This window comes from Quercus lobata, chromosome 6 (genome assembly GCF_001633185.2).
Source record: "Quercus lobata isolate SW786 chromosome 6, ValleyOak3.0 Primary Assembly, whole genome shotgun sequence".
In the NCBI taxonomy this organism is placed as follows: Eukaryota; Viridiplantae; Streptophyta; class Magnoliopsida; order Fagales; family Fagaceae; genus Quercus; species Quercus lobata.
In genome coordinates, this window is record NC_044909.1 from 24,081,264 (window position 1) to 24,096,157 (window position 14,894).

Sequence of the window (14,894 nt, forward strand, 5' to 3'; positions counted from 1 at the left end):
TTCTTAATTTAACCTTGCATTGTACAATCATAATACTATCAAATTAATACAATAATAAAAAATAACTAATGCAAAAAGGAGGAGAAAATTGAATACATAGAATTTAAATTAGGTCAAAAGAAAAAAAAAAAGAGTAAAGTGTTTAGAAAAAAGGTGTACATAAAGAAATATATTAATAGAATAATAAAAAATAACTAATCCAAAAGGAGCACTTATTAACATTTAACATGAAAAAAATTGTATTATTCACATTAGACCAAAAAGAAAGGGCCCCCGCAATGGAAAGGAAAAGGAGTTTTGTAATTACCAGAACACCCTTAACGTAAATCGTGTAGCAGGTTTTAAAGGACGTGGGGACCCATGCATAGTATCATGGAGACAAGAGGCCTAGATTTTCACAAGCACGGAAAGCAGTGATTGGAGCAATGATGCTTTACTTTCTCTGTGATCTTTAATTATTTTTATAAAAAAAAAAAAAAAAAATTGATAAAAGGCAAATCAGATTCAGACCCCGCATTAGCTGTTGTTTTCCAAGGCCTCTTCAAGTCAAAAAAAGGGACATTTCTTGCGGAAACAGCCAAGCAAGAAAAAGCCACCATCCTTGGCCGTCTACTCATCTTATTCAACCGTCACTTTACTTTATATTTTTCGGATTCCTTTTCTCTACATGACTAGACTAGCCAAATTTGAATAGCTGTTTTTGAGGCTTTGAAAATATGACCTTACCAACCTTGTAATTTGTGAAATAAGAGTTAAAAACAAGACCCTTTTTTTTTATTTTAAATATAATAAAATTAAGTACAACTACAAAATACTTTTTTTTTTAAAGTCTTATTTTAAATTTTAGCTAGGTTAATAATCATTGCATAATAATCAATTAATAAAAGGAGTATAATTACATAGCTTTTTATAATAATTAATATAAGGAAACATCAACTTATTCGTAGCAATCCTTCATAAAAAAATATTAATATTTACACTGGAATCAATCCCATCTTTTTGGTAAATATAAATTTGAATTTGATAGTGAGTAGGTAATTCAATATGTGCTAGAATTTTTCTTGCCAACGATAATAATTAATGTCATGGCTTGAAATGTTGTGGGGTTCTCAATTAGAATTTCACCTACCTTCTTGATACCGTAAAATCGTATTGGATCATTGACCAAAATTAGTACTAGGCTACTAGCTGTGTTTGGGTGAGAATCTGTATGTGTCATTATACGGGACGGGTAAATTAATTTTCGTTCTTCGAATTGGTCAATTTGGTGTACCATTATCACAATGTGTTAGGAATCACGTTTTATAAAGCAAAAAATATTAATTATAATATTCTATTTGGTGTTGAAGACTTTACACCTCCTCAATAAGCAAACGAATTTATTTTTTTGATATAAAAAGATTGCAAAATGTTGAAAATAGTACAAATTTTACTATATAAACCTTACTAATTTGTGACAATAATTATGATTAGTGGATTTTGATAATATAATAAATGAAAGTCTGAATTTAAAAAAAAGAATAAATGACTTCCCTTTGTTAATTTAAATGATCACCTTGATTATCTTGAACATCACAATTTAAACTGTCCTTATGTGCATCTAGACAAAACAAAATGTTGGCATTAGTAAACTTCGTTTGCTCTTATAAACCGAAAAATCAAGTGATCATCACATGTTTGATAATGGGAATCAGTTAGTGAGTATATATATATAATCATGTGAGGTCAAGTTATTTTTTCATCTATAAGAGCTAACGGAAATTAGTGTTAGAAGTCAATTTAGTAGTTATGATAAAACTTCAGCAAGGAATTTAAAGAAGATTTTTTTTTTTTCTTTTTTTTCGAGGAAGTAATTTAAAGAAGAATTAGAACTCCACAAGGGGGATTTTTTGCATTTAGGCCGTACTATACTATTCCAATCAAACATATTTAAGGGTATCCCAGAAATTTCGTAGTAAGAAAAGGGGCAGTATTGATATATTGGCGAGTCTCCTCCATTATATATAAAGTCCCTAGCGTGTTTCATACAAATTGTAGCTTTAAGTTTCGAGCTTCAATATTCCAATTCCCATTCACATTAACTTTTATCCTCTTCTTAATATTTTTCTTCCCTTCTTTCCTTCCATACTGGGTGTTGCAATTGTTTCATGGATATTGATCTCCTTCAGGTTACTGGGGGGTGGTTTATTGGTTATTTACTAGTTCTATATCAATGGCAAGAGCTAGCATGGCAGCACTTTGTGAAAGCTCAACAAAATCACTAGTTGTATTGCTATTTCTTGGGCTTCTCTTGATTGTTACTCTCTTTGATCATCCTACAGAATTTTCTATGTTACCCAAAGCTCAATCATCATCTGCAGCCAGGCGACTCCTTTTGCATCCATCTACAACACAGCAATTCAACACAGGATTTCAGCCCAAACAAAGTAGCAACAAGAATGTCACAGATCGACAATATAAAGTTTCTGCGCATGAAGTCCCTAGCGGTCCGAATCCCGAATCAAACAAGTAGCAAGATGCACCAAGAACAAGATTATATGCATACCATATTCCTTGCCTTCCCGTAAGCCAAAATGTGTTTTTTGTGGTTTTTATCTTCATCTTTTGCTTCTTTAGTTTGGATTGTACAGTAAGCAACAATCTGATCGATGATACTGGTATTTTAATGTCCTTGATATCTTACCTAGCTATGTGTTACATATGCCTGGATGATGCTGGTATGTTTGATATGAAATACTTATTTTGGAAGAAGAAAATATTTTAGTATGTATGCATAGACAAAAATAATCTTCTTCTTTTAATTATTGAAAGCTTGCCATGTATATAAATTTTGGTTATATGCATAGCAGAGATAGTAGATACTCTATATGCAGGGTGGGTCGCAGATCAGTTTTCTTCTTTTACTGCTTCTTCAATTATGAAATACAATATCCGAAAGCCATGTATAAAAAATCCCTTAAAAGAACCATATATATGTAGCTCTCTTTCTTAATGTACTGATGCAAACGAGGCTATTTGTGTTCTTCCTCTTCTTCACTTTTTATCATATTTGCTCAGGAAAGAATTAAAACGGTGATACTATTAAGGTTTATTTTTAAAATTTAGTAGTAATTACTTTAAGGTAAAGTTTCAGTCAAGGTCATTGAACATGCAAAAAGTTTCAGTAGGCCATGGAGTTCTGCATGTGTTGTCCAGCACGTGGCCCGAGAAATCTGACACCACAAAAAGTCATGAGATATGATTTGATAATCATGACGATTGAGCTTGTTATAATTGGAGCACTTATCAATAATTTTTGTAGGTTAAGATGATACGTGATGTATATGTTTTACTTTGTTCCCTTAGTGTGGTTGGTTCTTGTTAGTGATTTTGCCAATTCCAAGTTTGTGTCGGTTGAGTCAATAATAAGTGAATTATTAATTAGTATATAAGTGGGACAATTTTCTTTGATTTTCCTTAAAAAATGAAAGATTATATATATATTAAAACAGAAAATTAACAAACTGTACATCACTATACAGATACAGCTAACAAAGCAAAAGACAGACATGCAGGTCCCTTCTAAAAGCATTTCGGAGATTGCTAGGCACTGAAAGTGAAAGCCCTGCCTAAATTCGCCCATTGAACTAGTAGATAGTGAGCTGCTCGATCGATTCTTTTCCCTACCTAGGAGAACCCACTGAAATTTTGGTTATGTTGAAACATGGCTACTAGTACTATAGCTAGCTTGGACATATCTGCAATTTCTTGGATAACAACTTTGGCATCCCTTAATTTCTACCATATTTTTGTTAAAATCATCTTGAATTGCTTGCTGATCGATCAATAGAACCTCTGTAGTCTGTAGATGCTATATATATTATAGCAGTTTTCATAGACCTTGCCACCAGTTTCTCTAGCATCCTTCTTGACCCCAAGCTGCGTCAATATTTATTAATTTTGTCCATAATCTAGCTAGCTAGGTGGCAGATCCCATTTCACCCTGCACTGTTACTTTGATCTTCTGCTGGTTCAAGCTAGCAACTTGATGAAATCTCAAATCTGGACTAATCTTTTATAGGGGAGAATTTCAGGATCAATTACCTCTTTGCCAAACAAAATTGAATTCCTGGACTTCCCGATTGTGTCAGCGTATGGCTGCTGCAGCAAATAAAATGGACTCCACTTGTGGCATCATATATACCTGACGGACCAAGGATTTCAAGCTAGAGGGGGCCAGAGATAAGCGAAAAAAAAATAAAAAAATTTTAAATACACATCCATATAGTATTAAGAAACTTTCAATCAAGACAAATATACAAAAATCATTATTTCTTAATATATCAAGATGAAATCATCTACTAATAAAAACAAAAGATTATTATTTCTTAATACACAGAACATTATTGTTTTTTTTACATTTTTTTTTTTTTTTTTAAGATTTGCATGGGCTAAGTTGATGATTTATGATTTTGGAGGGGGCCCAAGCTACAAAGTAAGGGGGTCCAAGTCTAAATTTTTTATTGAAAATTAAACTATTAAATTTTTTTTTTTGGGCTTGGGGGCTCGGGCTCCCACCTAGGTCCGTCCCTACTGCTAGAAAGTGACTTGGGGAATCTGCTATCAACATGATAATTTCAACCATGCAGACGCAGTAAAGCTTGCCAGCAAACTTTGACCCCCCATCTTGCCAAACCATGCCATTTTGCAGTGGCACATTTTGCTCCCATTGCAACTCCTTTCCACACAGAACGTAGCTAGACTCCTACTTCCATCATTATCTTTATTTACAATCTACTTGTTAGGACATATGTGTTTCACATGTTAGAAATATATGTCACTATTTTATGTAATTGGCTAATCCTTTGACAAAACACACTTTACTTGTAATTGGGTAGATCTAGGATGCGTTTAATACTTCAAGGAACAAGAGTTTAAGTCTAGTATTGAAACCATGCAAATCTGTCCAAGAAATAAATGAAGAAGTGCTAATTTTTTAAAACTCGATAGCTACTCGACACCTTTCAATAGCTAAGATATCTATCGAGCTCTTCAGCTTCTTTTTATCGCAATCTCGACACCTCTCAATAGCTAGATCGATCGATCGAGCAACTTTCTGTCTCCTTGATAGCTCCTCAATAGCTCACAACAAATAGGCTTGATAGCTTCTCGACACCTCTCAATCGATTGAGAATTATGAAATTCAGATTTCCAGATCTGATTTTCGGCCCATGCTTATGTATTTATGTAGGGTTTCTTTTCTCACAACCCTAGACATATATAAGGCTTATTTTAGAGGCCGTCACATAAGAGAATACAAGGAGAACATATGCAAAAGGTGACCGAGGCCTTATTTTCTCTGAAAGAAGCCACTGCGTCTTTTCGTCTTAGGGTTTTGTAACCAAGTGTTTCTTGATCTTCATTGTTGATGAAGTGAAGAACTTTGCAGCCAACATTTTTTTCAAGTTGGTGTGTTAGTCACGTACTGGGAGTCATGCATCATTGGTTAGTCACGTACTGAGATTTATGAAAAAGGGTGGTGTTCATATATTGAAGAATTCAGAGGTTTTGAAGTGGTAGAAGGTTTCTAGTATGAGTTCATCTACGGGGATTGTAGAGTCTAAGGACAAAGATTTTGTACTAGATCTGAAACTTCTCTTTACTGTAGAGGATTGCTTTTCGGGAAGGTTTCCCTCCAGGTTTTTTACTGTGAAACTAGTTTGTTTCATTGGTTTTTCTAGGTCATCATATCTTGTCTTATTTACTTTTCCAATGTGCGTAATATTGACATGATATTGATGTTTATTTGTTTTAATAAGGTTTATTCATAATAAATCTAATTAACAACTTGGGTATAAAACTTGTTAATTATATCAATTGGGGTCTAAATTTCCCAACACTACCTTTCAAAGGTAAAATTCCTGCAGTAACTCTCCATAGTAGCATCCTTATAAGTTTCTTACTTAATCTGCTACCCTATAATTTCTTCCATAGTTTTAAATGAGCTTGAGATTACGATCAATGTCTAATTCGCAAATCTAATAGTAATGTTTCTAGATTTTTCTACCCAGTAACAAAATCTTGTCAAGCCTTCAGCTCCTTGGAAGAGAAAATTTCAAAATTGCTGCAATATTCTCTTCCAAAAATGCTGCAATAGTTTCAATTATTGCAACTTCTACTTATTGCACCTTCTAATACTAGCACTGGACAAAAACACTTGCCTCAATTCTTCTGAGATTGGTTTTGGTTTGAAATCACTTACCCAAAGAGATCATGAATCTAGGGACAGACCTAGATTTTAAGCTAGTAGGGGTCGGAGTATAAAGGAAAAAAACAACTCTAAATAGACATCTATATAGTATTAAAAAATTAAAAATACACAAAATCGTTGTTGTACGGCATAGGATCCCTAGGCCCATTTGGGCCTTGAACTTCAACCTTATAGTGTGGCCTACGAGTCCAATCCCTTTGTCCGAAGCTAGGCCCTAGGCCTACTAAAGCCATGGGCTCGGACCTCATACCTCTACGCTCGATTGAAAGCCCATTAGACATGCAATTTTACTCTGTACATCTCATGATTCATTACCAAAAACCTGCCCAGCCGACGCATCTTGGTCGGGAACATTATTGCTCGGGGATGCTATATCTTGGCTGCCCGGTATTGCCTTGGGGAATATTGCTGCCGAACATCCCTTCTAAGGTGAGAACCAGTTCCAAAGCCACTACTCCCACTCCCAACTAAACATCCACTTAAAGGCAATGGAATTGGACCCCCTTGCCCACTAATAATCTTGAGTAATCATAACCCCTCCACTAATCTTGAGTTATAAATAAGAGGCGAGAATGGGGAATTAGGGGGGGGGGGAAGGGAATGCTTCTGGAGAGAACATAGAGCAAAGAGCACAGGGAGAGCAACAAGAGAGAAAGAGGAGGAATTTGTAGGTGTAGAGTGTTCTGTTGGGTAAGAACTACCCAAGTCAGGAAATCCAAAGCCCACATCACAAATAGATTGTGAGCCCAAGTGAGGACCAGCCCATCAACTTCATTTTAGGCGTGCACAATTGGCACCGTCTGTGGGAATCTCCTACAAAACTGTGGTTCGACTGAGACTCACACCTGGGAAATGTCTAAAAGATGTTCAGGAAGTTATGCTAAAAGTGCCTCTAGGGGTCTTCTCGGGGATTTACTTGGCAAGAGCGGAGGCACAAAAGGCATGAAGATAGGGATCATGAGCAAGAGGAAGAACGATTCGGCCTTGGAGAAGGGTCATATCAAACACACCGGACGATGTTGGGAGTTTCAGGGCATGGACAATTTGACGAGCGAGATGAGGAACTCGAGCAATTGCACAAGCTGGTAAGAGATTTGGAAGCAAGAGGTAGGCACCAAAGAGGAGACTGAGACGACCGAGAGGAAGGATTTGTTAGTGGGGGAGGTCGTTACAAAGCTGGGACACATCAGTCCGATCCCCATCGACATCGGGAACGTTCACATTCACGGGAGTACATAGATCGAGACTTGGTATTCCCGGAAGAGCGACGGCCCAAGAATGCCGCCATGGATGCTATGAGCCGAGCCTTACTTAAAGCTGCTTGGTCGCCATTTTCAGATGACATTGAATGGGCCCCAATGCCAAGCAGATTTACGTGCCCACCATTCAACTCTTATGATGGGAAGACGGACTCGGTAGAGCACGTCAACCACTACATCCAGATGATGTCCTTGCACACTCACAATGACGTGATGTGTAAGGTATTTCCTTCAAACCTCAAGCCAATTGCTTTGAGATGGTTTAATGGGTTACAGAAGGGTTTCATTCACAGTTTCGCCGAGTTGATCCAAGAGTTCGGTGTTTGGTTTGTAACCTGTAGCCGGGTCCCGTAACCAATAGACGTATTACTATTCATGAAGATGAGAGTAAGGGAAACCCTTCGCAGCTATGCCAGTCGATATTGGGAACTCTACAATGAGATCGGTGGGGGAAATGAGAAAATTGCAGTGAGCACCTTTAGAATGGGGTTTCTCGAGGACTCTGAATTGCATGAGTCGCTGACGAGGAAGCCTTTTGAGGATATGAGGCAACTTATGAGGCGCATTGAGGAGTACAAACGCTTAGAGGATGACCGATTGTAGAGCAAAGGAAAAGCCTCGGTGATGAGTCGTCCTCGGCAGGGCGGCTTTTAGTCAAGGCCCCGAATGGATTTAAGGATTCAAGAACCAGAAGCATAAATGGGGGAAGTAAACGTAACGTTCAAGGAGCTGGTGCACAGGATCGTAAATCGAATTAAGAATGAGCTATACTTCCGGTGGCCGAACAAGATGGGGGGTGACCCATCCAGGAGGAACTAGAACTTGTACTGTACTTACCATAGAGATAAGGGGCACACCATCGAGCAGTGTCAGGTATTGAAAGATCATCTTGGGCAACTAGTGAAAGCGGGGTATTTAAAGGAGTTTGTGGCGGATTCAGGGAACTTAGGTGCCGGGCAAGGTGTATAGCAAAGGGGGAATCCTCTCCCACCCCCATTAGGAGTGATCGAGGTCATCCATGCTACCCTGAGGGGCATTGCTATGACTAGGAGGAAAGGTGTGTTGGCTGTAGTGCCAGTAGAAGACCGCTCAGGTAAGCAACCATCCGAGAAGAAGATGAAGTTCACACGAGAGCCCATTGCTTTCAACGACAATGACTTGGAAGGAATAATTCAGCTGCACGATGATGCATTGGTGGTGATGGCTAGAATAAATGGTTTCATAGTGAAGAGGGTGATGGTAGATCAAGGGAGTGGGGCCGATGTGATGTATCAGGACTTGTTTAAAGGGCTCGGATTAAAGGACGAAGACCTCTCGAAATACAATACACGCCTGGTCAGGTTTGATGGCCAGGTGGTGATTCCCAAAGGGCAAATTTCCCTTCCAGTGTATATGGAAGGAAAGGAAGTAGTAGTAGCATTTATAGTGGTCGCCTCATTCTCTCCTTATACGGCAATCCTGGAAAGGCCGTGGATCCATGCGATGAGGGCAATCTCGTTCTACCAGCTTCTAAAGAAATGGAAGGGATTTCAATGGGACGAGGAGTGTGAAAGGGCTTTTTAGGATTTAAAAGAGTATTTAACGCGGGCCCCTATGCTGACTGCCCCAAAGCTTGGAGAAGACTTATACATGTACCTATCGGTGTTCGAATATGCTGTGAGCGCCGTATTGCTGAGAGACTAGGGTGTGCAACAACCTATATACTATATCAGCAAAACCTTGGTCGACGTCGAGACGAGGTATCTACCTTTGGAGAAGTTGGTGTTGGCGTTAGTTCATGCCACGAGGAAGTTACCCCACTACTTCCAGGCTCATACCGTTTACGTATTAACCGAGTATCCTCTACAGTCGTTACTGAAGAGATCCGATTTCACGGGAAGAATAGCCAAATGGGGGACTCGGCTGGGCTCCTTTGATATTAGATATAGGGCTAGAAGCTCGGTAAAGGGTTAAATACTCGCCGATTTTGTTGCGGAGTTTTCCTCGAAGAGGGGGGATGAGATGGTTTGCTCCGTGGAGGTGGTCCTATGGAAGGTGTTCATGGACGGTGCATTTAGCGCATTAGGAGCCAGGGCTGGAATCGTAGTATCACACTGGAAGGAATAAAACTAGAGCATTCCTTTTGATTGGGCTTTAAGGCCTCTAATAACGAAGCCGAATATGAAGCCTTGCTTGTCGGATTGAGAGTTGTTTCCGATCTAGGTGCCAAGGAGGTGGAAATCTACTCGGACTCCCTATTAGTAGTCAACCAGGTGCAGGGAAGCTTTGAGGCCAAAGACCTTTGGATGATGGAGTATTTATAGCTGGTGAAACAAATTGTGGACCATTTTCAGAAAGTTAAAGTGATCCAGGTAGCTTGAGGGTAGAATCGGCATGCTGATTCCTTGGCCACCCTAGTGTCATCATTAGCAAAGGAAATTCCTCGACTAATAAAGGTGGAAGTGGTAGCAGAACCGAGTATCAATGTAGGGGTTAATGTTTTGATGGTAACAACGGTTGGACTGTGTTGGATGGACCCAATTATCGATTTTCTAGCCAAAGACTGAGTGCCAGCAAATGAAAAAGAAGCGGAAAAATACATCGGACAATAGCTCGGTATTGGCTATCAAATGATCAGAAGTTGTATCGAAGATCTTTTGACAGGCCTTACCTACAGTGCTTGCACCCTAGCAAGATTGAAGAACTTCTGACCGAGCTGCATGAGGGAGTGTGTGGCAGTCACGTGGAAGGACGTTTGTTAGCCCATTGAGCAAACTCAAGGATTTTGGTGGCCGTGAATGCAAAGGGATGCTACCGAGTATGCGTGGAAATGTGAACAGTGTCAAAAGCATGCCTCAATGATCCACCAACCGACAGGAAGCTTAAACCCCATTATTAGCCCTTGGCCTTTTGCGCAATGGGGGCTGGATATCGTAGGTCCATTTCCTCGAGCTACGGGAAATCAAAGATTTGTTTTAGTAGCTGTGGATTATTTCACTAATTGGGTGAAGGCAAAGGCGTTGGCAAACATCCGGGATGTGGATGTTAAGAAATTTGTATGGAGGAACATAGTGATGAGGTTCGGGGTCCCAGAGTCACTAGTATCGGACAACGGGTTGCAGTTCGACAACAGAGCTTTCTGTGAGTATTGTAGCGATCTCGGCATTGTAAATCGATATTTAACCCTGGTATATCTGCAGAGTAACGGCCAAGCTGAACCTACCAATAAAGCTATTGTGAATGGGTTAAAAAGGAGGTTAGAAGGTTCCAAGGGCAGGTGGGCAGAGGAGTTACCTAATGTTCTGTGGGCATACCGAATAACCCCGAGGAGGTCCACGGGAGAAACCCCTTTTTCTCTAACATATAGAGCGGAAGCAGTTATATCGGCAGAGATAAACCTGTGCAGTGCTCGAGTTGTAGGATTCAACCTCACCAAGAATTCTCAGTTAATGTTAAAACAGTTGAACTTGTTGGAAGAACGCCGGGAATCAGCGACTATTTGGCTGGCAGAGTATCAGCAGAAACTTGCTTAGAGGTATAATAGAGACGTGAGGAAAAGGGAGTTTGGAGCGGGGGACCTGGTACTCTGCAAGGTGGTGGGGAATACATGAGATATTAATGCAGGGAAGCTAGAGCCAACCTGGGAGGGGCCATATAGAGTCACCGCCATCGCGGGCCTAGGGGCATACTATTTGGAAGATTTATAAGAAAAGCCGCTACCTGGCCATGGAATGCCTACAATCTGAAGAAGTTCTATTATTGATCATCCGTACACGGGGTTACAAATTGGATATAATCTTATATGTACATTTTATTAATTAATATGAAGATGATGTTTATCCATGTAGGTGTATTTAATTCCATCATTGTTAACTAATTAACCCCGGCTCGCAAATACAAGGAAAGTTTGGAGGACTAAGGCAAATTATTCTATTCTAAAGACAGAAACCTATCCTCGATTTGATCTCTATCACCAGGCAGGTGGAAACCTTTTGTCAAAAATATCCTAAGGACAGAAACCTGTCCCTGGTCCGATCATCATCACCAGGCAGGTAGAAACCTTATGTCAAAAATATCCTAAGGACAGAAACCTGTCCCTAGTCCGATCATCATCACCAGGCAGGTGGAAATCTTATTTCAAAAATATCCTAAGGACAGAAACCTGTCCTCGGTTTGATCTTCATCACCGGGCAGGCGGAAACCTTATGTCCAAAAATACCCTAAGGACAAAAACCTGTCCTTGGTTCAATCTTCATCACCGAGCAGGTGGAAACCTTACATCAAAAATATTCTAAGGATAGAAACCTAATCCTGGTTTGATCATCATTATCGGTCAAGTGGAAACCTTAAGTTAAATTATCCAAGGAAAGAAATCTGTCCTCGGCTCGATTTTCATCACCGGGCAGATGGAAACCTTGCACTAGATGTATTCAAGGATAGAAACCTGACCTCGATTTGATTTTCATCACCGGGCAAGTGAAAACCTTGCACTAAATGTTTCTAACAAGGCTCTTACGCGGTTCCCCTTACACGGTTGTTAGGACATATGTGATTCACTTATTAGGAACATATGTCACTATTTTATATAATTGGCTTATCCTTTGACAAAACGAACTTTATTTGTATTTGGGTAGATCTAGGATGTGTTTAATACTTCAAGAAACTGTGTTTCAAGACCAAGTGATGAAGACATGCAAATCTTTCCAAGATTCAAACTGAAGAAGTACTGTTCACTAAAGCTCGACAGCTGCTCAACAACACCTCGACAGACAGCTATTTGTCGAGTTTTATGAAAAACAGAATTCCAGTTCTATTTTGACTCTAATCCGGGATTATGTGTTTGGGCTTTCTTTTCTTCTAACCCTAGACATATAAAATTATTATTTTAAGGGCCGTCAAAGTGTTCACAAGTTGCATAAGCTTTAAGAATAGTTTGTTCAAGCAAATTGTGATCGGAGACAAAGTTTAGCTCTTGTTCATCTCTTCTGAAGAAGTTGCTGTGTATGTGCACCTTAGGGTTTTGTGACCAAGCATCTTCTTGATCTTCATCGTGTGGATGAACTGAAGAACTTTGCAGCCAACAACCTTCTCTAGTTGGTGATTGAAGCTGCGTATTAGGATCCGCGCAATTGGTTAGTCATGTACTTGGGAGCCGTGCATTGAAAAGGGAAATTGTCACTACAGAACAAGTCCAATTGGGTATTGGGGTAAGGGTTTAACTGTAGGTTGGTATAAGGTACTGGGATTCCTTTACTTGTAACTGCTTGTTGTGATAATAGTGGAATTTCGGGAGTGGTGACTTGAAAATCACCTGATGGGGTTTTTGCTATTAGGTTTTCCCAATTTATAAACAAATCACCATGTTATTTACTATCCGCTGCATATTTAGTTTATTGGTGATTTGTTTGTGCTACCACGCATTTGCATGTTAATTAACTTAATTAATTCACTTAGCTAAATTAATTGGTTAATTTATCACAAGGGGTCAATTCGTTCAATGGTTCCTCACAATGGAAGACTCCATACCTGGTAAACTTTGTACCCAGTTCGGCCTAATTATCTAGTCAATGTTTTTTCTAAATTGGGTAAAGCACAACAATTACAACTTGCAATGAGTTATTCTTCCAGCGTAGGAAATTTCTTTAAGCTTGTCCCAGCCACTATAAAAAGTCAAGGGCACACTATGATTGAATTGCCCTGCTAGTTGGAATAATGAGTAAAAAAGATAAACAAAAACAACCATAGTCAGACGTGTTAAAAAGATAGCCTAGCAGTGATAAAATAATCGTTCAAAGAATGCTCGGTCTCCAAAGTTGAGTAATAAAGCAATTGAAGCAAAAGGCAATTAAAATTAAACAAATGTCTTGTTACCATTGTAAACACAAATTTTTCTCAATTGCAGAAAATCAAACAATTGAAAAGAAATAGGTTTCCAAATATAAATTTGTATTGATGTATAATAAGTACAATCTCTATTTCGATTCTTTTACAAAAGAATACCCTCTGATTCTATCTTCATTGAATTTGACTTGAACAAGAATCTTCTTAACTTTAATTGGAAGATGGATTGATTGGTCTTCACAATAAATCTCTAGCTTCGAGCTTATTAGAGATTTATTGTCCTTCAAGCCCTTCGAATGTTCTTCAAGTTCTTTGAATGTTCTTTAAGTTCTTTAAAGATTCTTCAAGTTCTTCGAATGTTCTTCAAGTTCTTCAAAGATTCTTCAAGTTCTTCAAAGTTTCTTGAGACAAAATTTCTCCAGAGCTTAGGCCTCTTGAAAACTTGGTGTTCAAAATGAAAGGGGATGTCCTCTATTTATAGTGATTTTAGAGGATAAACTCCACTTCGAATTGATATACTTGAAAGTATGTAGTAGACTTTTGATTGGCCCAAATTCTTCTTAGAGATAATTATCTCTATTCATCTATTTTGATAAATATCATATTTTGATAAAGATAATAATCAATAAAGATAAATAATTATCTCTATTTAATTTATTTTAATAAAGATAATTATCTATCAATTTTGAATAGAAAATTTATCTTTATTTTATTTATTTATAAAGATAATTATTCATAAATTTTGAATAGAAAATTTATCTTTATCTTGTGGGCCAAATGACACTTGGCAAATTTTAATATGCCAATGCGATGTCAATTTGGATGACACATGTCATCATTTGATTTAATTAATTTAATGACATTAATTCAGAATTTGCCATTAAATATTGATGTGGCATTTTATAATTGGCTTAAAATTTTGCCTCCTACAACCATAGCCTGGTAACTCTAGGAAAATAAAACTTAAGCATAGAAAAGTAAGACTTAGAAAAATAGAAGTTAAATTAGTGTTCTGTCACCACATCCTGGTGACTAGGCAAACCGAATAGATAAAAGAAAAGTAAACGCAAAGAAAAAGGTGATGAACATAGAAACCAGTTAAAAACTTAAGTAGCAGGGTTGGTAGGAAAGAAAAGGGCTGCATCATCGGCGTGCTGCTCTGGATCGTCCTCGGCAGGCGGTTGCTGGGCTTCTTCATTTTTAGGGGCATTGAGGTTGCTAGTGACCTCGAGATCAATGGTCTCCACATGGGTGTCAATTGCTTGCACCAGCTCTCTTATGCTAGGGGTATCTTCATCATCGACAGCATCAGCCTGGCTCTGAACGGGAGGAGCAGGAGCCGGGCGTGGGATTTGTTTCAGATTCCTTAGTGGGGAATCCTCGAGTGCTCCTAACGCTTAAATGGCAGCTAACCACCCCTCCTTAAATCCTTGGACTCGAGCTTGGTGAACAACAGGCTCCACAGAGTTCTCGGCATCCGCGAAGCCTTCATTATACCACTTGTTCTCACAGGCCTCAAGGGTGGCCATCAAATCGGCCACTTCATCAACATGGTCCAGGTTCAA

General features: G+C 38.7%; 2 protein-coding genes across 2 annotated transcripts; both read left to right on the forward strand.

The window, feature by feature from the left end:
- The first annotated feature begins 7,536 nt into the window (after positions 1-7,536).
- Positions 7,537-8,112, forward strand: LOC115950016. Its single transcript, XM_031067270.1, has 2 exons — positions 7,537-7,835; positions 7,917-8,112. The coding sequence occupies exons 1-2, from the start codon at positions 7,537-7,539 to the stop codon at positions 8,110-8,112; spliced, it is 495 nt and encodes a 164-aa protein (XP_030923130.1).
- Positions 8,113-8,550: 438 nt separating this feature from the next.
- Positions 8,551-9,072, forward strand: LOC115950017. The gene has a single exon (XM_031067271.1). The coding sequence runs from the start codon at positions 8,551-8,553 to the stop codon at positions 9,070-9,072; it is 522 nt and encodes a 173-aa protein (XP_030923131.1).
- The last annotated feature ends 5,822 nt before the right edge of the window (positions 9,073-14,894 follow it).